This window comes from Micropterus salmoides, unplaced genomic scaffold (genome assembly GCF_014851395.1).
Source record: "Micropterus salmoides isolate LMB-PRFRI ecotype aquatic unplaced genomic scaffold, ASM1485139v1 Ms_hic_scaffold_2514, whole genome shotgun sequence".
Lineage (NCBI taxonomy): Eukaryota > Metazoa > Chordata > Actinopteri > Centrarchiformes > Centrarchidae > Micropterus > Micropterus salmoides.
Window position 1 is genome coordinate 1 of NW_024041723.1, and position 22290 is coordinate 22290.

The window sequence follows — 22290 nt, forward strand, 5'->3', positions numbered from 1 at the left end:
CTCTGTCCGAATATAACAAAATTTGCCCATCATGCTTGTAGGAGGATTATGTTACCTTTGGAAGAGCCAGGCTAGCTGTTTCAGCCTTTATGCTAAGCTAAGCTAACCAGCTGCTGCCTCAAGCTACAATTTACCATACAGTGGTATCAATCTTCTCATCTAACTCTCAGAAAGAAACTGAATGAGCATATTTCCAAAGGTTTAACATTAATGGTAAAACCTCCCGAGCTCAGGAAAACACTTCTGCTTTAGTGAAGCTAAGGAGGATCCTAATACATGAAATTAAACTAAATAAACCTAATTCAGGTGCAGGCTGTAAAAAGCCTCCTCTCGGCAAAAGGCCTTGGATTCTTCTGAGAGCTTTCTGCCAGCACTATCCTCAGTGTGGTTCATTCAACTATGACTGATAATCCACAGCTGTAGCCCCACATTTCGAGAGAAAAATGAGACATTATTTTATAGCTTGACCCCAGGGTGACACTGTGTTCCTCAAGTTTCAACCCTGTGTTGGGTTAAAAAATAGAACTGCAGTTTAAAAGCATTTAAGGAAATAGGCTGAGGCGCACACCCGGGACTGCTGAAGTACTTCACTCATGTACTCAAGTCAACACACAACAGAAAACGCCTTGTTTAGATGTCAGATTTTGATTTATTTAGTAGGACAGCTGCTATGGCCCACATTAGCAACCAGCATCATAATACCAATGTTGAAAGAACTGGACAAATGTTCCATGAGACGTGGCTGTGCGCACAAAGCCATTTAATCCATGTAAACATGTTAAGTCAACAGATCATGTTATGTTAGCTCAACGGGATTGACTCCATGTACTGTAACTCAAAGAAAAGCTTAGTGTTGGAATAATAGGTTGTTGGGTATTACATAAGCAATACAGTCTATCATGCCTCACATGAGACTGTATCTACAGTATGCATGAGAACATGATTGTGTTTTTGTCTCGTTTAGGTTAATTTGTTAATTTGCCTGTAGGTTTGATTTAAAAAGGTTATTGAAGTCTCTGGGGAAACTGTTAAAATATGAGAAAAACAACACTATACCTAATTCAGAACCCTTATTCAGAAAACACACATGAAAACACTTTTTTCCCCCTTTATAATCCCATTTCAGTTGCACTGTGGTCACTTGAATGCTAAATTACTCTTACTAAATATATTTCTGTTACACAAACAGACCAGCACACTCATGCACTCTAACACAACCAGCTCTGAACCTTTAATGACATACATCTTTCTCATGTCAAATCTGTTTTATTTGTCCAGCCCTTAATCTCAGTTACAGTCTCCACCTCCTGGAAAAACAAATGATAATGTTACTTACTGTACTTAATGTACTGGACTTTCAGTAGCCATTAGCATTACTAATCCATCCAAGTTAAATAAAATGAAATGTTTTAATGTTTATATCTGTGAAACACGTTAAACCAGTGGTATGTTGGAAAATAAAGGCTGTGTTGCTCTCGCTTTATTTAGCAGCAGAAAAAAGATAAATACATGTTCAGTGTGATGAAGTCTGGAATGCAGAAAAATGGTCACCGATAATGTTAAGCACAGGCAATTTGTAATTTATGGGCTAAAACATGCAATACCACCAGTATGCTCCTTTAAGGACAGTGGTGCCTGGGCAAAGAGAGACCGTCTTTGTTGTTTTTTCAAGTTGTCTATCCTTGAAAAGACACACGGAACAGGTAAGCAGTATTTGCCTGTCTCTTTCTCTCTCACACACACTAAAAGTACACACTGACTCAGCAAACGGTCATGCAAAAACACAAAATAAATTCATGTGTCATCAAGTAGTGAGAATAAAGCTCAAATATTGGAGATACTGATCATCGTTCTCTATGCTTGAAGTGACTTCAGTAAACTATACTGAATTGGCGAGAACATAATTTACATTTTATTGCAGGTAAAAGTTTGATTCCTTATTAATGAAGTGGACAGAGAAGTACGTTTTTGACCTCAAAGTTGCTGGTTTGATACCTACTGTACACTGACAAGATACATTTTGGGTATGGAAGTTAAAAAACAAAGCTTGAACCTTCCTACTTGATTCTACGGAGACGATCGCCCTTCAGCAATGCACAAAGCCCACATCTGCTGCAATGAGGCAACAGAAAAGACTGGTTCTACTGGACCATCTACTGTAGGTGTGGAGATGTGATGAGCAAGGCATTCATGCTCAATGAATCTTTGGCAGTGAAGTGAATGCTTTGGCAATATTGTTGTTATACATTCATGCCAATAAAGCTAATTTGAATTGAATCGAATCAACTACCACATAAATAAAGGCTAGATTACGTTTTCATTAATTTATTCAAAAGGTTTTTTTTCCATTTGACAGTTCAATGTGAGCTGACGAAATCATCTTTAAATCATACTGTTTTATCCACGTGAGTATATAAAACAGTCCACATGGTGAACAATCCTCTCAAAGGCCTGTAAAACACTGTCCTCTCTGACTAACCTTGTCGCCTAGGGAATCACAGTCGTAACAACTGTTTAAAAAATGCCTGCCTGTGGTTTATTTATTGTTTATTTGTGTATGCTGATATGACAGTTAACGGCATCAGAGATCAATGCGTGAGATCTGCATGTATGAGGAGGGCTGTTTATTTTTCCCAGTAGAAACTAGATGTGAAACTTGCTGTAGGAAAGAGTACTTGATATAACATACTGTATGATAATGGAGTTTGTAGAGTATGTACGGTCTGTGATTTTGCATATATAGCGATCTATGCGAAATGGCAGTCTATTATTGATTTCCACCTAAGAACACCATCCCCACTGTCAAACATGGTGGTGAGAACGTAATGTTTTGGGGTTGTTTTTCAGCCAGTGGACCAGGGAACCTAATCACAGTAAACAGCACCATGAAAAAGGAGCAATACCTTGGGTACCAGTAGACATTTCAGCACGACAACGACCCAAAACTCACAGCAAACGCTGGTTAGCAGACAAAAACATTAACGTTTTGCCGTGGCCCAGCCAGAGTCCTGACTTAAATCCCATTGAGCATCTGTGGAGGGAGCTAAAGATCAGGGTGATGGCAAGGAGACCCTCCAACCTGAAATGGTTGGAGCTCATCGCTAAAGATGAATGGGGAAAAAAATACCAGTGGAGACATGCAGAAAGCTGGTCAGCAATTATAGCAAGCGTTTGATTGCTGTAATAGCCAATAAAGGCTTTTCGATTGATTATTGAGACAGGTATGAATCATTTAGGACATGCCACTTTTTGTTCAAATGTAAATAAAAGAGTAATATTTTTTTCCATAATGATGCCTCTTGTACATTGTCTTATTATCTTCTGGCAGACGCCTGTGTCATTTCTAATCAAGAAACAACTTGCTGGTTGAATAACAGTAACTTTAAGTCAGAATTTGCCAGTGCATAAGAGCCGTACGAGAATCCCCAAACCAACCTGACCATGGCGGTAGTGTCCTGCTTCATCAGCTGCTGTACTGTGCAATTCACCTTTCTACTACTTTAGAGAAGTTCATTTAGTAACACATTTTGACTCCAAACTCTCAAATCCACTTTTGTTAACCAGCAATGAATTTACATTAAATTCAAGACCTGAAACAGCCAAACAATTTTTTTTTTAAATATATTGGAGGTATAACATGTCCATCATCCAGACTAAACTCTGTTAAATAAAAAGGCAAACATTTAACTTAATTTTAAAACCATAATCTACCGCCATGCTAGCGGTTCTGTGAGGCTATACTTTTTCTTTGCAGAATGGTCGAATACTTCCCAGTGACTATCGAATAGTGTTTTTGCTTGAAATTAGGGCTGGGAAATAAAACAATGATAATTATCACAATATAATTTTCCTCAATAACAATATAATAAATGTTCAATATATCGTCAAATATTTGCTTTAATTCATTTGAATCACAAACAAATTAGCACCTAATTTTTCTATTAAAATATTTATTTTGTTGAAAAAAGAGGCCTGAAAAAAGATTAATCATATCTGTTTAAAAATATGATAGTTTGAAATTTAAACTCAGACTTGTAAAGTGATCCACTGTTTGGCATCAAGTGTTTGTCACATTCAGACCATAAAGACAGAAAGTTTAACCACATAATTAACCATCTGGTTTTTAAATTTTCACTGAGGAGCAAAAATCAGCCTTTAAACTTGAAAGAACATTTTTGGCCATATCGCCCAGCCCTACTTGAAATGCCCATCCCTAGTGTATACTGTGGAGGACAACCAAGTGAAGCCAATTTCCTGTTCAAGACCAATAACTTGTATTGGGATGTTTGTGATTATTGGTCCTTGAGTATCCTAAAACCCAGCAAAACCCCTTATTCATTTTATATTTTAAGTACTGAAATTTAATTGAATCTTTGCAAACCTCTTACCAAAGAGCCTAAGCATATGTTAGTGTACAGTTATGAAAACAAGCAGTAGACACATCGGGCCTCATGCAGGCACACAGATTTGTTCTCCTAAATCTAAATATGATTAAGGAGAACTTGTCGCATTCACCAATTGTCTTGTGATTTGAATTTTCTCACTTTACAAGTGGTCCAGACCTGTCACAAGAGTCACGTGCAATTAGTCTGCTGTTACCCCAACCAGGTTTTTCCCTAAGGGATTGTATATTTCATTACTTTGAAGGAATTTTGAGTTGGAAAATCCCATATAAATTACATTGACAATTATGTTGACATTATCCTGTTTGACTCTGCAGTTCAAAATATAATATAATTCTAGATGTATTCATATAGCCTAACAATGTCATCATTCATTTAAATTGGCTATTGATGCTATTTTTGATGCTTGAATCAATATGAATATCTCAAACTGCAAAATGTCTAAGGTCAGCTGGAAATGTAATCTTTTGGAAAGATAGACGGCGTGCTGATATATTAGACAGAGACAGATGAATGGTTGTTAAATAGATTAACACGGGCTGTGCTTCTGCAAATGTGAGACTTATTAGAGCTGCAACTCTGCAGACAGACACACAGATCCAACCCTATTCCCTTAATTCCACTGCTGACGCTGTTAAAAATGATTGACTTTCCTTTATTAATCTCCAGAAGCAGGAATTATGAATGAGCACATCCTACCATATAGGGTAGGACACAATATTAGTTATTAGTTATGCTAATTTACAATTCTCGTGGACTCGACTTGTTTGTGCACAGAAGGCATTCATCATGTTTACATGGGTCATTTACACATTGCACGTTATCTGAAGCAAGAAGCATTAGCTGAATCAGACATGGCACACTCGTACGAGCAGTAAGAGAGTTCAGATAAGAATCCGAAAATATTCTTGCATGAGGCCCAATGATCCTTCGCGGATGGGAGATATTTGCAATTTACACTGAGGCACAGGAGACTGGGAGATGGTTGTTCTTCCTGTTGCAAGACTGAGGACTGTTGTTGTGCCATAAGTGTAACCGTGAAGTAACTCTAGTTCACAAGCAAGCAACCACCAGCGCAAGCTTGGGGGTGCTTGTGGTTTGTGTCCCGGCCTGCACCATGGTGATTACATAAACACATAGCTTTGAGAGCGGAGACGACAGATGTCTCCCCTTGGACTATTTCTTATGCAACTCCTGTGTGTGTGTTTGTGTGTGTGCACGTGTGCGTGTGTGAAAAATAGGTCTATATGTTAAGAGAGCACTGATTTGGTTGTAAAGGCAAAGACAGAGTGTGTGCTTAAATCCAAAACAGGACAGATCTCAGACAACTAACGAGAGGAGTGGAGACATACAGAGGAAGACTTTGGGGTTACTATAGAAACAATTAGTCTCATCACTACTAGAAAAACAGCATCATGAGCACAAAGTTAATGACAAACAATGGCAGTCTCACGAGTGGTGACCTCTGCACTGCTCTAAATCCAGCCTGTCTCTGGGCAAATGTTGTGAGTCATCTCTTCCCATATCTTCTGATTTCCCCTGCAGGCTTTTATCATGGTTAAAAACAGTTCAAGTTCAATATTATGCTCTCTAATCTAACAGAATCCAAATTACCAGAAAAACTCATTTTCTAAAAATGAATGGTGGTGGCATTTCCAGTGACTCTCACAAAGAGAACGGCAGGAGAATACACTCATGGCATGGCACGTATGACATGCTACTGCTTGCAAAGTGGCCATGAAGTTGTAAAAGTTTAAACAGCATCAGATTGTCCACTGTTCACAGAAACCAAACAAGAAGATTAATACCACTCTCATGTCTGTACAGTAAACATGTAACACAGCCCGCAGCTGATTAGCTTAGCTTAGCATTAAGACTAGACAATTGTAACAAAATCCACGTACCAACACCTCTAAAGCTCACAAACGATCTCCGTAACTTCCTGCAGTCTCCGCTGGTTGCTTGCCAATTGGTCCCGGCTAAAAAAACAGTCTGACACATAAAAACTCCGCCTTCCCCGATGGCTAAATGTAGTTTTTACACTTTAGCTTTTATTAAGATTAAAGAAACGAGACATAAAGCGTGTTAGAGGTACTGGTAGGCAGATGGTACTACCTTTGGACACAGCCAGGCTAGCTGCTGCCCCGTTTGCACTCTTTATGCTAAGCTAAGCTAACCAGCTGCTGGCAGTAACTTCATATTTATCGTCCAAATATAAGAGGGGTGACTAACATCTAACTTGTGGCAAGAAAACTACAATGAACTATTCTAGGGCTGCAGCTAACGATGATTTTAGTATTCAAAGCTTTTATAGATTATTTCAACCATTCATCAATGCGTCCTTTAAGAAGTACTTTTTCTTGGTTGCAGCTTTCACACTACGTGACCGGTGACAGGGGGCCCAAAAAGGAGAACAACAAACGCTCATGTGCACATTTTCAGCTGAGGATTGCGGCTTACTTTGGCTAGCCTTCAACTCAACAATCAATCATGATTTCAGTTAATTGCTAAAGTTGCCGTTACCGCTGGCAGAACACAGGCTGTTTTTTGTTCAGATGCCATCGTGCTGTTGCCAAGGCAACATAAATTTTGTTTTACAGTGGATGAACAGTAACATTACAGAGTTGTTTTTTTCTTCAGCTTGAAATAATCCCATACTTTGGACTTTCTTCTTTGTCCCTCACTAATTTCTCTCTCTTCCTCCACTTTGCAAACAGCAGCATTATAATTCACGTTGTGTTCACAACGTAAGCGCGATGTGCGATAGTAATAAATGTGCGAAACACTGTTCTGTATAGTTATATGGATTAAACAAAGCATCGAGGCATTTTATTAATCGATTTAATCGATGAATCGTTTCAGCCCTAAACTATTCCTTTAAAAGCTACACGCTAAAAAGATGAAATCAATCAAAAATGCTAAAATCATTACACAACTGTACTAACAGCAATTTCCTATAATCCCTCTCATAATCCACCACGAAGAACATGGCTGGGTGGTTGTGTTTGTGCGTGTTCTTACTTCTCATAGATCCTCTGCCCCCTCATGAAGACTTTGGCTTCACTGTCCAACGGGAACGTGCCGTCGTCTTTTCGGAAGCGGTAAAACAGCTTCAGGTCTTTAAACTCCCGGTGCTCGTCGCACACTGAAAACACACAGATGCATTGATGTTTTCATTTTAAGGGCAAGGAACACAGACGTCATAAATGGATTTTCAATGACAAACAGCCAGAACAAGAAGAGGTTGTTACTAATTGACGCACAAGAACCAGAGCGTTTCATACAGAGGAACACTGTATATAAACAAATGCTATGCTTCCTCTTACTGAATGTTTTGTATCATAATAAACACAGAGGGACTTAAATTATGAGAAATTAAATTTGCCATGTACGGAATAGCTAAATGCATTTATTTCAAACTGTCAGCTACAAAGGGCCCTTTTAGTTTACAACCAGTTAAGTGTTGGGTTTAATTAATGATGGTAGAAAATAGCACAAGCAAACGTGACATAATGGGATTATGGGAATTTTTGATTATGTTTGTTTAAGACAGTCACTAAAATCTACATCATTAAATCATTCATCTGTAGCTGGGATGTGTTAATATTGTGTTGGTTCTGTCTAAACTTCAACTAAAGACAGAAAGACACGGGTGCCCCGTCTCTGTTTTCAGTGTCTGGTCAAATGTGAAACAGCTAGTGAGATGCTACATTGGAGCCAAATTGGCTGGGAGACATGAAGTATCATCTATTAAGAAGAACTGAACGTTCCCAGAAAATGCCAAGAAAGAAAAAAAGGAGAGAGAAACTCTCTCTGTTATAGAAAATAGAAAGCAAATGCAAGACTACACCCACACTGCTCAGCCTTACCATGGTGAATGATACTCTGGTCTAAAAGTTTTTGCATAATTTTGATGGCAGTGTCTCGGTCTGTAGCCTCCTTGTGTTCAATCAGCCAGTCAATGAGCTCCTTGGCCACAAAGCAGTTTGGGTACGTTCGCAGGTGGTGCCGCCGATCCTTGATCACCTTCCCTTCATGGAGCCGCAGCCTGGAGTGCAGCAAACAGGCCGTAGAGGAGGGGGGAAATGATTGAGAATTTATACCTTATATCAACACCAAAGATGCTCTTTCTGAACAGTCTGTAAACGCTAAACCACAATACAGTGCCCATTCAAAATGTCAATAATAGTAACAATTCATCCTGGAAGTAATCTATGTGGGCCTCATATCATAGATTCATCTATCATCTATCTATCATCTTGTAGTAGAAAATTTAGCTAGGAATAAGCAGAACATTCATACCAGGTCAACTCTACACTGCTCAAAAAAACTTCATCATCATAGTATAACATCAAGTCAGTTAAACGTCAGGGATATCAATCTGTCCACTTAGGAAGTATAAGCGACTATGAATGTGGCCCTTTCCAAAAGTACTTGCTCCTCCCTCCCTCTACTTACTTCCACTCCGTTTGTGTGTTCGCTTGGAGGGTCCGCCACATTGAGTGCCATCCAAAACCAATTAGCACGGAGTGGTAGTGGGTTATGAAACCCTCCACTGCTGAGTGAGCATCGATGCAGGCTTGTCGAAGGTGTGCAACAGCCTTTGCTGCATGATGGAGGAACGTTCTTTAATTTCAGTTCCGTGTGACTACTACCGTAAACATGTAGGTGTTTTAAACACCTAAACTACTGATTGTTCTCTAGTTTTGCGTTTTGCTTGTGTCTTGTCACTACTGGTAGCACGAGGCAGTACCTTCAGCTCATTCAGGTTGCACAGGTAGTCCAACTCCTCCAGGAGGTCAAATATGCCATTGTGAATGTTATGCTGATGTGATAAAAGTAACTAGTTACGTTACTATATTACTTACATGAATGACAGCGGGGGGGGGGGGGGGGGGGGGGGGGACACTGCTTTCCCTACCACCGGGAAAGCCGGGAGTGCATAGAGGCACATGAAGGCCATACACACTACTGTGTCACATTATGGATTGCCATGATCAAAGTCACACAAGTTGGATCATCCTATGATTTAATTATTTTATATAGATTTTCAGTGTGATTTTGAATCCAGCCCTTAGTCGGTTGGTGATTTCGGTTTCCACTGACCATTGCTACATCATTTTGTTCTCAACAAATCTTTACTGCACATGTATTTTGCATTTTCAACTACTTCATTCATCGAGATCTGATGAGTGATTTAAGTTTTCCTTTACTTTTTTGAGCAGTGTCTGTTCATAAAGTTAGACACAGCAGTCCTCTAGGACAGAGGTGAATGCATGCTATTCAAATGTTGTCTGCCTTTTTTTATAATGTGACTATATTGCAAAATGTCATAACAACCCTCTTGCGCTTCTATAGCTGCACTAGATGCTGCTTTCACGTCATCAAGATGACCTCTTTCTGAACCTAAGTATTGTGAAACAGCCCATCACTGCCTTGCCCAAGCTTCCTGCAGCCAGCTAGTTCCACTACATGCTGAGTCTTTGTGCAGCTGGCTAGCATCACTCCGGATTAGCAATGACATCCCCAGTCCAAGGTTGCCCAGTAAGTACACACACACTGTGCTGTAAATACTTGAGATATGCAAACAAGTTACAGACTTCACTTCCAACCAGGTCCATCAATATCCCCTACTCCTCCTTTGGCTCAGTTTCAGAAGTAATCAGTCTAATCTACCCACAAATCATCTCAAATGGAGCTCAAAGCAAAATCATTCTTCTTGCCATGTCCTTATACGAGGCTCAGGTGGCAGACTAGTTGCTGTGATAGGTGTACTTACTCTGATGGTTACTCTATCTAATAGCATTTCTGAAAGTTGTGCTGGATCAAACAATGACAAGCAGGAGTATTTCTGAATGAATGTCTGGCTCGCAGTAGACTATAATGATGCTGAGTCCCAGACTGAAAACATTCACCAAGCCTGACTCTCTCTTGCAGTCTACCATGGTGCAACAAACGGTCTATTCACAACTATGAGCTGGTCACTGGACTTACCACAGCAGCTGCATGTTTCTGTGTACCATGGTATCCATCTTTGTGTCTGTTTTTCAGCCCTGAAGCACATTTACTCTAAGATACGAGCTATCGACATGATGGGACACGAATGTGCGATAAGATAAACAGAAAGTGTACTGTTATCAGTACCAGGAACAATATCACTCATGTGCTATGAGCTTGACACGTGAATAAAAAAAAGATCAAACAAAGGTGTGGATTAGGTACACTCTTTGCTTTTATACCAGCAGTGTTTCATATCAGGTCTAATCTTATTTTCGTATATTCTACAGTTCACAAAAAGAAATTGAATGCCACTTTCTCACTCCCTCTTGTCATGTAATTTGGTCTGATTTAGACCAAAGGACAAAGCTAAAGCAGGGAGTCCAGTTAAAACACTGAGGGAGAACTGTAATCATTAAACTGACCGGTGTGTGTTCATACTAGACGATGTAACAAGAATAATAGCCTACAGCCATACCAGTGGCTATTTGAGAATGTACTTGGCACAGCGGTATGTGGAGCTCAAGGATAACAATGCTCACAATGAAAATACAACATGCTGATGCTAAGCAGGCATGTTAGCATGGTAACACTTGCAAATTAGCACTAAATACTAAGTACATTTACTCATTTTATGCTGACGCTTCTATCTAAAGAGACTTACAATTTCTATTGCAACTGCTGAGTACAGCTGAGGCTGACAGTAGGAACATTATTGGTTTTGTATACATTTTCACTAGCCTGTGACAAATCTGCGAGGTCACGGTTTATTTGCTCTGGCAGCAAATGACCCGCTCACCTACCCAATTCAGACAGATTTCCACCCATCCAGTTGGGCAAATCACAACTGTTTATGTAATATGGGGCAGGTTTGATACAATTACTGTACATTTTTCAGGTATGCTTGTTGTTGCAGTGTGTACCGTTATGACATCATTACATCAACAAGTCAGAATATTTTCATTATCACAATATAATTTTCTTAAATCATATTAAAGTTTATTCTGATACATATCGTGATACGATATGTTACAGCACGCATCTCCTGCCGCTGATGTATAGCTGTTTCTGTTCAATCTGCTATTGCATGAGTATTAAAAAAACCTGACTGCATATTTTCTCTAAAAGAATAACAAACTACTGCACTTAAAGCTTCTGCTGACAAGAAAGATGTTTGCCGGCGTACTTCCAACTAACTTTAATTTACCAACAACGCCAAGTCACATGTTTTGTTGCTCATTTTGGTCTGAGCACAGTGATAACGCCCCATTTGCGATTTAAGTCTGGCGATGTCAGGCTATGTGTTACCAAAATATTATTGTTATTATAATAATAATAATGTCAACCTCATGTTGGCACTAGAGGAAAAGTCAGGGGATCAATGAGAGTCATCTTCTGGGACCATGAATGTCTGTACAAAATGTCATGGTAATCCATCCAATAGTTCAGACATTTCAGTCCGGACCAAAGTAGGGCGCCGACCACAGAACAACATTGCCATCTCTGGAGCCATGCTGCTCATGTGGCTTAAAAAGCTCATAGGCTGACTGCTGTTTGTAGAATAGGCAGAAAGAAAGACATTCATGTCACAATCCTTGAGTCCTTTCCCCCAGAACAGCAGCGTCTCAGAGGCAGAGGAGTCTGGGACAGCTACTGACAGCTGGCAGCCTCAGTATACAGCTGTGCCAGGGACACTGACACACACACACACACACAGAGTACACAATGACAAACAGGAAAACACACACTGGTGCTAAAAGTACACCGAAGAGTTTGTGCAGACACAAACCATTAATCTCTCGAGGTGATGACTATTACTTTTTATGGTTCTTGTGAACAGGACAATGTTACAGCATGGATTTCTTCACGAACAACAAAAGCTCTTACTCAGTTTATCCCACCAAGCTGGAAAACACAATTCAGTGGCACATTTCCTCACAGTTCAGTGGGGGCCTGAAATTCCAGGCATTGATGCCATGCTTTACCCACTGAGTCTCTATTCATGGCTGGTGCGCGTCAGCCAGCGAACACCACTGGCGTTCTGGGGCCTTTCTTTACATACAGTAGGTCAAAGGGTACAGCATGTCAACAACACTGCCAGCATTTGTAGTATAATACCCTGATAGGATGAATGGGCAGGGCATGATAATGATATGGGGTTAGTAGGTGGATCATTCCCTGTGCAGCTCAAAGGGCACTGCATTACTGGAGCAACAAAAACTACTGACGTGTTCAGTCTCAAACAGGAACCCTAACCTCAAAACAGGATTACTATGCCTTGGGCTAAAATGTGTATGTTACAGTATACAGGTGAGGAGCAGCAATGTGCATGGGGATGGCTGTGCAGGTGTGGACGCCTTTGTTTGGCTTTGCATGCTGCAATGGATCTGAAACAGCCTGTTACAGTTACACAACACCTACTTTTTCGTCATATTCTGGTTTATTATGATCTGCGCCACACAAAACATGCAATACTGAACATGAAAACTAAGAAATATTATTATATTAATAAAGGATTTAGTGATTTTCAGGTTTATTCATTCACAGCTGCAAGTTTGGTGCTCAGTTTGCAGATTATCCTGACCAAAACGCCACAGTTTCCCTCAATGTCTGGCCAACAGCACACTCGGGGTCATTGGGGATCCCGGTAGAGACCGACCTACCTCAGCTGTTCTCCAGTGACGAGCACCTCGGCCAGCCGCTCCAGCTCTGCAGCCTTCTTCTGCATGGTATTCCCGATCCGGTCCATCTCTCTGCTAAGAGGCACAGAACCAGGGTGTTTTTGCTCAGCCACACACAAATTCATCATGCAGGGAAAATGCATCAGTCTTGCATTTTTGAAAATGAGCAGAAATGCTGTGCAGCAAAATGTGCACCAGCAGCTTTCTAGCTGACAAAAACACAGAAAGGTGGGGACGAATGGACTGAAAAACAAAGGCATGCAAGCATCCACGCGGGGACGATTTCGCAGAGTAAACAATGCACTGACAGCTCGCTTTTTGCTTACCCTTCAAGCACCATTGAGAGCGAAAAGAAGAGCTTATCAATTATTCCTTTGATGAATGAGGAGAGTTACTTCATCCCAGGAAACATGTGCAACAATGCAGGCAGTCACAAGTCACACCCCAGCCTCAGTGTGCCAGCAGCTCCATCAGCAGCGGTCCACTTTGAATTGCTCGAAAACCTCCAGATATCTGCACACCCACACACATACATTAATGCATGCGTGCACGCCGAACTCGCTTTGTGTATTCCTCTACAATGTCTGTAAAAACAGCCGAGTGCTCTTCTTCGCGCTGGGTCGGTCTGTTTGGCACTGACACTGACACACCACACGAGATGAACGCACGTTTTTCACCACGGTACAGCCAGTGCCCATCCACAAAGCCCCCGCATTGGGAGGACTCTGCTGTCGTCACTTGGGGAGTTAACCGTAGGGGCGGGGTTACAGAGGCGCTCGATTCACACACCGCCCTCTCCTGGAAAGACTTAAAAGACTGGGACACAAATCGAATGAAATTAGATTTATTAAACAAAGAACTCGAGCTTTTCGGAAAAAGATTATGACCTAATTTTTGTTAATAATGATGGTTTTTGGTCTAGCTTTCCACTAAAGGGGATACTTTAGCTCTATAATGTATGTGAGAACGTTTTGCTTTTCTCCTTCCCAGTCCCAATTCACCTTTCCATCCGTTTTGCTCAATATATGAGAGTATTTTTCTCCTAAGTGACTTGGTGGTAAGGTGTGATTGTTATGACGTTTTTTTTTTCTTTGCAAAATTACTGAAAATGTGAACAGGATCATTCTGAGTAGCTTTAGATTTAGTTTTATTCTTATTATATTTTAGATAAGATTTTTAGTCTTATTATATATAAGTGTGCCAGAACCGATTTCCAAAAGGATGTGTAGTGAGAAAAATGAGATCAGTGAGAGTTCACTTGCATGCATTTATTCTCATTCCAGAAATACAAATATTATATACCCAGTAATAAAATATGATGGGAATAAAATGATATAAAATAGTAATTGTAGCAATACAATATACAAACAAAATAATAATAATAATAATGCCCACATATTGTGTAACTAAAGACTGATGTCATTTCTATCACAACTGCATTGCTTTCTTGACCCAAACATATGTTTAACAGTTCGTTTTCAAACTTCAAACTCTGTTTTAGGTGTTCGGATTCCCTGCTTCAGTCTGGACAGCAGGCGTAAACACAGCAAAAGTGCTGTGTTTTAAAACAAAATCCTATTAGTGTGGATGTAGCCCAAGGCATCAAGATTTACATCCGTCAGTTTAACGGGATGCGTGAACTGCCTTCTATGTGAACATACAATTACCCGGAGAGGAATACAGTTCCACGTGCCAGCTCATGCTTTACTTTTAATAGAGAAGAGCACACCTTCAAAAGTCCGGCATGAAGTGGTCAACTTCCAGTGGAGAAAACATAATGCAGGGCCCCATAGGGTGTCCTTCCAATGGAGAAAATGTGATGCAGGGCCCTCTAGAGTGCCCTTCCAGTAGAAAACACAATGCAGTCCCAAGTAGGTTGCCCTGCATGCTAGAAAATTAGTTATTGATGAGAGAGTGACAGAAAGAACACTTGTTAACTTTTAAGATGCATGGCAAACTAAGCTCAACAGGCTACATACAGACAACTTTCATTTTAGCTTGTTTGTAACAATTTTCTATTAGCTGGCATGCTGTGCTTGTGTAAAATCAAAACCCATGATAAAATATTGGCTTTTTACTCGTGAAGGTTTTATTGCACTTACTTAGAGTAACAAGCGAAACATCTATTTGATCCACTTGATCTGCTCGCTCACTGTATTCTGCATTTGTGTGTGTGTGCAGATATAAAGAGTCTGATGTACACAGGGTGGGAGAAAGGCTGCTGCATGATTATAAATTAAACAAATAATTTTGGTTTTGTGGAAATTGTTTTTGTTGTTGTTGTTCATAAATCAGATTTGTGTATGCTGGAACACCCAGAAGTTGCTTCTGGGAAGATTGTGGCTGGCGATCTGCCAATTGGTTAGGGTGGGCTTTGAGACTTCCTCATAGGCATCCTGTAACAGGATGTGTATGAGTCACAATCTGGGCAGACGGACTATGACAGAGAAGCTCATCGACCCCTCTCATTGATCTACCAATATGTTCAGGTAATTATTGTTTAAGGTTGATTTAATTGCGTGCTGCATGATCTGTGAATTGCATTCCTCTTTTGAAAATGATATAAATACAACACAAGGTTGTACAACGTATTGAAAGTTTGTAGTCCCCCGTTGCTACACTCAAAGAACATAGAACCGTACTTTAATGTTAGTCTTTGAAATATTATGTCAGACTGAGATAAGTTCATGTGAAAATTCTTTTTTGTCACTGCAGAGTTTTAAGGAGGAAAAGAGCTTTCTTGTTGGTGGGAGCTCTTGTCATGGTCCTTTGTAAATATTGCATACACCACAAAACCATTCACCTCAAAGTAGATGTGAGAAAGGATGAAACAAAGTTACCCAGTAAAAATACCTTCTATGTATACCCATGGCCAAGATGTACATAAAAAGGTGTCTGCTGCCAGCATCACAAACTTCAGATCCCTTCCTGATGCCATACAAGACTTTCTCTACTATCGACACTGTCGACATTTTCCCATGCTACTAGACATTCCTGACAAATGTGGGGGAGCCGATGCATCCCGCAAAGTCTTCCTTCTACTGGTCATTAAAAGCGCCCCTGTAAACTACAACCGCCAAGAGGTGCTGCGCAAAACCTGGGCTAAAGAGAGGTTACACAGTGGTGTGTGGATCAGGAGGATCTTCCTGTTAGGAACAATGGATGCTGGTTTTGAGAAAGAGCGACTGAACAAACTCCTAGAGCAGGAGCAACGCGAGTACAAAGACATTCTCGAGTACAAAGACATTCTCCAATGGGACTTCTGTGACACATTCTACAACCTCACCTTGAAGCAGATACTCTTCTTAGAATGGATGGAAAGAAACGCTTCCTGCTAAATGGTGATGATGATGTGTTTGCCAACACAGACAACATGGTTGAGTATCTCCAAAGCCTCAAGGACAATGATGGCAAGAGGCACCTCTTTACTGGCCATCTGATCCAGAATGTGGGGCCTATTAGATTACCATCAAGCAAGTATTTTATTCCAGTTCAGGTGCAGGGGTCAGACTCATATCCCCCCTACTGTGGTGGTGGGGGGTTCCTCTTGTCTGGCTATACAGCTTTGGTCATATACAATATGTCCCAGTCCATTATCATTTTTCCCATTGATGATGTTTACATGGGAATGTGCCTGGCCAAAGCAGGACTTAGACCTGATTCCCATTTTGGTGTGAAGACAGCAGGACTGCACATTCCCTCCTACAAAGTCGATGAACATGATCCTTGCTATTATAAAGGAGTTCTACTTGTTCACAGATTCCTTTCAGCTCAAATTTATCTTATGTGGCACAGAATACATGCTTTAACAGTACCAAATACTAACTTAGACGTGGTGACAGAGCTTGTTGACACTAACATACACTCACTGGCCACTTTATTAGCTCTTGTTCAGTCTAATGCAATTCACATCAACAGGTCTGCTATAAATTCTATATTCACAAAGCTGGCTGCATTATGCATTATATTGAGAGATGTTTGCACGATATTGCCACCCTCATGTATGTTAACTGGATGGACAAAATGTTATAAACACCGATAATGCTTCAGATTACACATTACAGTATTATGGAATATCAATAAAATACTCACTGGGCACCTATGTATTTTAAAATTGTGATACATTTACTTTGGGAAATGACATTCTAATTATTATTTTTATCAATATTAAATACATTTTGTTGCTTTGGAACAAAACATTTGGTTAAGCCTGCAAAGGAGGGTATACCCTTATACCTTCACCTTTATATGTATTTTTATCATGTTTTTAAAATGATTTAAAAAAATACAGGGGAACAATAAGGTAGTTTGGGCTGATATGTAAGATCAAAACTGCTGTTTTAAGTTCAGCTTTTATGTGGAGTGTAGGCTAGTTCATTCAGAAACAAACTTTGTTTATTGAGCAACATATAGTAGGCCTATAAAGAATAGCATGTAAAGCTATTCATAACTCACAATATTTATCAGATTTCTCTGTTTTAACCACCTTGCATGTAAAGCATGCTCAAGTGATTCAAGCTGAAGTAATTTACATTACTTTTTAGTAATGCAGTGCCATCAAGACAACTCACTGAACATGAGAGAAATCTCCCTTATTGTCATAGCGTTTGGTGGATAACAAGGTCCGACCGCGACATCTGCTGGCTAATAAGGGCATTGCGGGAAATCTTTTTTGTTTAGTTTTTAGATCATAGATTTGAGAATGCCACATTATCTAATAATACATAACAGTCAACAGGTTGTGGCAGAAACATAACACGACCCACGATTCAGAAATCGTAGAAATCGTTTAAGTTAGTCGTTAGGCTACTAACAAGAGCGTAGACTTTGGCAGAGACGATCCATACCAATGTCCAGCGACGACTGAACTGTCCCTACCAATAATTTAGATTAAAACAATTAACGTTACATATAACCACTGTTGTCCGTCAGCGTCTAGTTATGTTTATTTGGTAGACACACGGTTGACATGGCTTGTTCTTCCCACGAATCCAATGTTTTCTTTGTTTTGTTTTAAGATAATGTCCTCTCCCTTCATGCGCCTCACAGTGGTTTGGTCCGCTGCTTGACTTACTGACCCTTTTCAGCCCCTCAGCTGCTTTATTGCTGAAGTCTCATCGTTCCCACCAACAATAACAGCTTTGTTCATTTTAACAAGAACATATGACTCTAAAACTCCTTACTCGGGCCAGTGGCGCAATGGATAACGCGTCTGACTACGGATCAGAAGATTCTAGGTTCGACTCCTGGCTGGCTCGAAACTTTTGACTGAAAAATGTTCCAGCCATCTAGCACTAAGAACCGAAACGGAAACTCACTGAAACAAGCGATCATTATTATACACAGGCTGAGAGATCTGACTGCGGACAACAAGATTGGCGGTTCGACTCCAGCTTAGGGCTGTACCCCATCGAAGTAAGTAAACTGTGTTTAAGTGTTTTGTTTTCTTTATAAATAGTCGTACACGATATATTTCCATCGGTCGATTTTGTTGTTCAGTGTAACATTACATCAAATGGCCTTAGAATGCCTACAGTGTTACTTTGGACAACATGACTGTCCACTACTGCAGCAGGGACTAATGTCTGAATGCAGGCCTATAATGCATGAATTACACTGTGGACCCGTTAATCAAATAATGCATCAATGTTAATAAATATTAAGCAGATGTACTTGTAAAAGTAACACACATATATATATATAGGCCTATATATAGATATATTTATATAAATAAATATATATAGAATTGTCTTCAAAGAAAGAAAGACATCATGGTTTGTAGTGTAGAAATCGATATTTACAGTTACTTTTAAAAAGAACATAGGCCTATGATTCGTGCTTTTAATCTCTGGGTTGTGATGGATAACCAACTTTTTCCCCCCAGACTTTTAAGAACATTAATTTCAACCATGTTCTGTTGATCTAGGGCTAAGAGCCGGAGGACAAACAAGCTATGAATACAACTAAGTTACTACTTCTCTATTTTACTCTCAGGTCAATATCATAGTTATAGTACACATATGACTCTAAACACTCCCACCTAAATGTTATATTAATAGCTATATAGTATAATAGCAACTATGTAATATATAATTAGACTTTGAACATTGTCCAAATATGTCTTACTTTAATTTGGTGCTCCCTCCTGCCACCTTGTTCTTGTCAGTGACCGTGAAAGTCAATCACGTTTCCCTCTGCAACAACAAATCTACCAGGATTTGCATGCTGTGGCCAATCAGCACTCCTATTGCTACCAAGATTTCACCAAGAATTGACCAATCCCTGTGCCAAAGAGACATTGCATGAAATAATAAATACAAAAAGTTAGACAACGATCAAGTACAATGTTTCACTTTTTACCAACATATCAAAAGTAACTCACTCCTTTATGGCTGTTGTGAATACAAATACATTGGCATATACTGTATGTATGTTAAGGAATAACCTGTGGCTTAGTAAAGTTAATGACTAGCTACCATAACTTACCTGTCCAATCACATACAGCTTGCTTTCCAATAGCGATTTCGATACATCCTACTAACATTATGTTGATGCAAAGTCAATTTAACTTGTATATCTGAGAGACTAACTTGCCTGTTGATGATATTAGCTAAGTTAACATTAAGATACAAACAGTTTTACTCCTGCTTTGGCTGGCCTATATTTCATTTTATTTTAGCTAGTCATGCAGTTACAGATTGTAAATTCATAAATAAATAGCTAAGTTAGTACTTATGCTAAAAGACCTTTGTAAAGTCCATGTCCCTTTTCCCTTATCCACTACGCCTTACTTACTTGTAGAATCCTCTTTGTCCCAGGTGGGACAGAAGCTGTGTTAAATAATAGTTTTGATAGCAAGCATCACTCCAATATGATGCTTTACTTTTGTATGTGTAAACCTACTTAACAATAAAGCTGATTCTGAGGTTTTGGTCTTGGGTCGATGATTAAAGGTCTCAACAAACCAGATGAAGTGGCTCCTCCTGAGGTACAGTTTGTCGGCCGAGACTGCTGTGGCAACACTCTTCTGAGGCAGGTGTTTGAGGAGTGGGAGCAAATGACCATCCGGTTAGACATATAGCTCTTCATGCAGAGATTTGTTGTGGGTTTCACCACTGACTCTCACCAGTTGTATGCCACCTTCATGAGTCGCCTACATTGGCAAGTGACAACTTCTTCCAGGTGTATCTTTTGGATGCACCTGCACATTCCCACAACCATCTTCAGTATTCATGCAAAAATAATTGCTGTCCCCACCTACACAGAAAGAAACACCTGCTGCCTCCCCAAGCATCTGTGGAGCACACTAGCATGTATTTGTTGTCACACTAACTCTAACTGTATATTGGTCACAAAGACAAACTTAAACTAAATATTTACCTTTTTTCATGTAGACTCTGAAGGGTCCATATTGCACGATTAAGGTCCCAGTTCTTTTTTAAATGTACATTTATATGTTTGTGAACAGAATCTGGGTTATGTTGGCTGTGCTCTCGAAGGTTTATTAGCCTTCATTGCTGCTATCATAAGTTCTAAAATTATATTTAGGATTATATTATATTAGGATTCTTTTGGACGTGACAATATTAAGGGTTGAGGCCGTGCAGAGTTTTTGGGTGGCCTCAGGGAACACTGTCTTGCCTTGACTGAAGAGTGCGCCCAGGTCATCACCCTGTGGCAGTCGTTGGGAGAGTATGAGAAGACCGTTTACCCACCATGTCATCAAACCACCCTAAGACAGGGGCGATTCAGGGCCACTTAGCAGATTGTGCCACCAGGTGTGGAGGGCACCAAAAGTATGTTAAATTTAGCAAACACAGTCTCTTTATTGTCTAAAAATTCTTAGAACAACTGACACTCATCCATCCATCCATCAATCCATCTTCATCCGCTTATCCGGGGTCGGGTCACAGGGACTGAATGTCCAGCTTTATACTTTTACTTAAGTTTATTAAAGGATCCCTATTAGCTGACACCTTGAAAACCCATCTTATCTTCCTGGGATTCAAAACATATAAGACATATACAAAAGTTCTTTAAACAATAACAAATAAAAAGCATTTATTTAAAAAAAAACAAGACAACATAAATGCAAAGATATTAAAATGTACATCTAGACAATACAAAACAATGTAGACAAACTTAAAAACAGAACAAAAAAAGGAAAACTACAATAAAAATTACACAGAGGGTAAGGATCACACATTGAAAACAATCTTATATTAATAATATGTATTCTGCTGTAATTTGCAGCTGTTTCATAATTTGGTCCCGCACATTGGCCTGACTGCAACAAAAAGGTGAAGGCACCTGCATAAGGTAAATCTACATTTTTTAAAAAGTGAAAGTTACAAATTACATAAGAGAGTGTGATCACTTTCTATGTGATCACAGCTTTGTCACACTGCTGCATCCCAGTCATGATCAAATAGCAACTGATCACACAATCTCTAGTATTATAGCTGAAGTAAATGTTTTGTTAATACAGGTCGTTTTATATTTTCGAAGGTTAGGCTGGTTTTGCGTATGGCGATATGGGAGATTCTGAAGCAGGGAATCACCAGACGCACCCACGCCAGGACCTGGGGAGCTTCCTGCGGCTATTCTCAAAAGGACCAACTCTGCATTCTGGCAATTTAACTGAGCCTCACCTTTTCATCCTGCCACCAAACACTGCTGGGGAGGCAAAGCTCAAGGAGAGACCGCAAACTCCAAACAGGCCATCTCTCCGGCCCCAACTCCACATCACACACTTGACTGTGTCCTTTAAGGGCTGCACAATACATATTCCTTGTCTTCATCTATATTGTGGTTTCAGCTGCACACTTGAAATTACATCAGGAAGACATGGGTTTAATTTAAGTTTGTTTTCATTGTTCATGTTTAGGTTAGTGCTTCATCAGAGGCAGAGGTTATGAGCACACACACTTGAAAAAATGTGGGCTATCGACCAAATTCTGCAAAATGTGCACTGTGTGTTGCACAGCAATCTACAGGGCAGTGCTGGGGACGACAGTCTGCATGCCTGCAGTGCCACATTGGACATGACTGTTCAGGGCTGAATGGAAATGGACTGTATTAATGCATGAATTATACTGTAAACACATTGATCAAATAACGCATCAGTGTTGTCAAAGTACCACTAAATAGATATCGGTCTTCACTGAAAGTAAGATATATGGATTTACTAACAAATTCAGGTGTTTCTA

General features: G+C 39.9%; 2 protein-coding genes, 1 long non-coding RNA gene and 1 other non-coding gene across 5 annotated transcripts; 3 read left to right on the forward strand and 1 right to left on the reverse strand.

Annotated features, from left to right (window-relative positions):
• Nucleotides 1–3297: 3297 nt before the first annotated feature.
• Nucleotides 3298–13765, reverse strand: LOC119918985 (DEP domain-containing mTOR-interacting protein-like). Of its 2 annotated transcripts, none has more exons than XM_038739560.1 (4): nt 13408–13765; nt 13064–13153; nt 8273–8451; nt 3298–7548 (listed from the first exon to the last, which is right to left on the reverse strand). In XM_038739560.1, the coding sequence occupies exons 1-4, from the start codon at nt 13419–13421 to the stop codon at nt 7421–7423; spliced, it is 411 nt and encodes a 136-aa protein (XP_038595488.1). In that variant the 5' UTR covers nt 13422–13765; the 3' UTR covers nt 3298–7420. The 2 variants fall into 2 exon arrangements, with proteins under 2 accessions (XP_038595488.1, XP_038595487.1); XM_038739559.1 differs by having other exon boundaries at nt 7058–7548; nt 13064–13156; nt 13408–13761.
• A 1749-nt stretch (nt 13766–15514) lies between these two features.
• LOC119918984 lies at nt 15515–21909 on the forward strand. The gene is made up of 3 exons (XR_005447530.1): nt 15515–15570; nt 21335–21400; nt 21590–21909. It is a non-coding gene; the product is annotated as an uncharacterized LOC119918984 (long non-coding RNA).
• On the forward strand, nt 15821–16570 carry LOC119918982 (N-acetyllactosaminide beta-1,3-N-acetylglucosaminyltransferase 3-like). Its single transcript, XM_038739556.1, has one exon. The coding sequence runs from the start codon at nt 15907–15909 to the stop codon at nt 16417–16419; it is 513 nt and encodes a 170-aa protein (XP_038595484.1). The 5' UTR covers nt 15821–15906; the 3' UTR covers nt 16420–16570.
• Nucleotides 18267–18339, forward strand: trnar-acg. The gene has a single exon. It is a non-coding gene; the product is annotated as a tRNA-Arg (tRNA).
• Nucleotides 21910–22290: the final 381 nt, after the last annotated feature.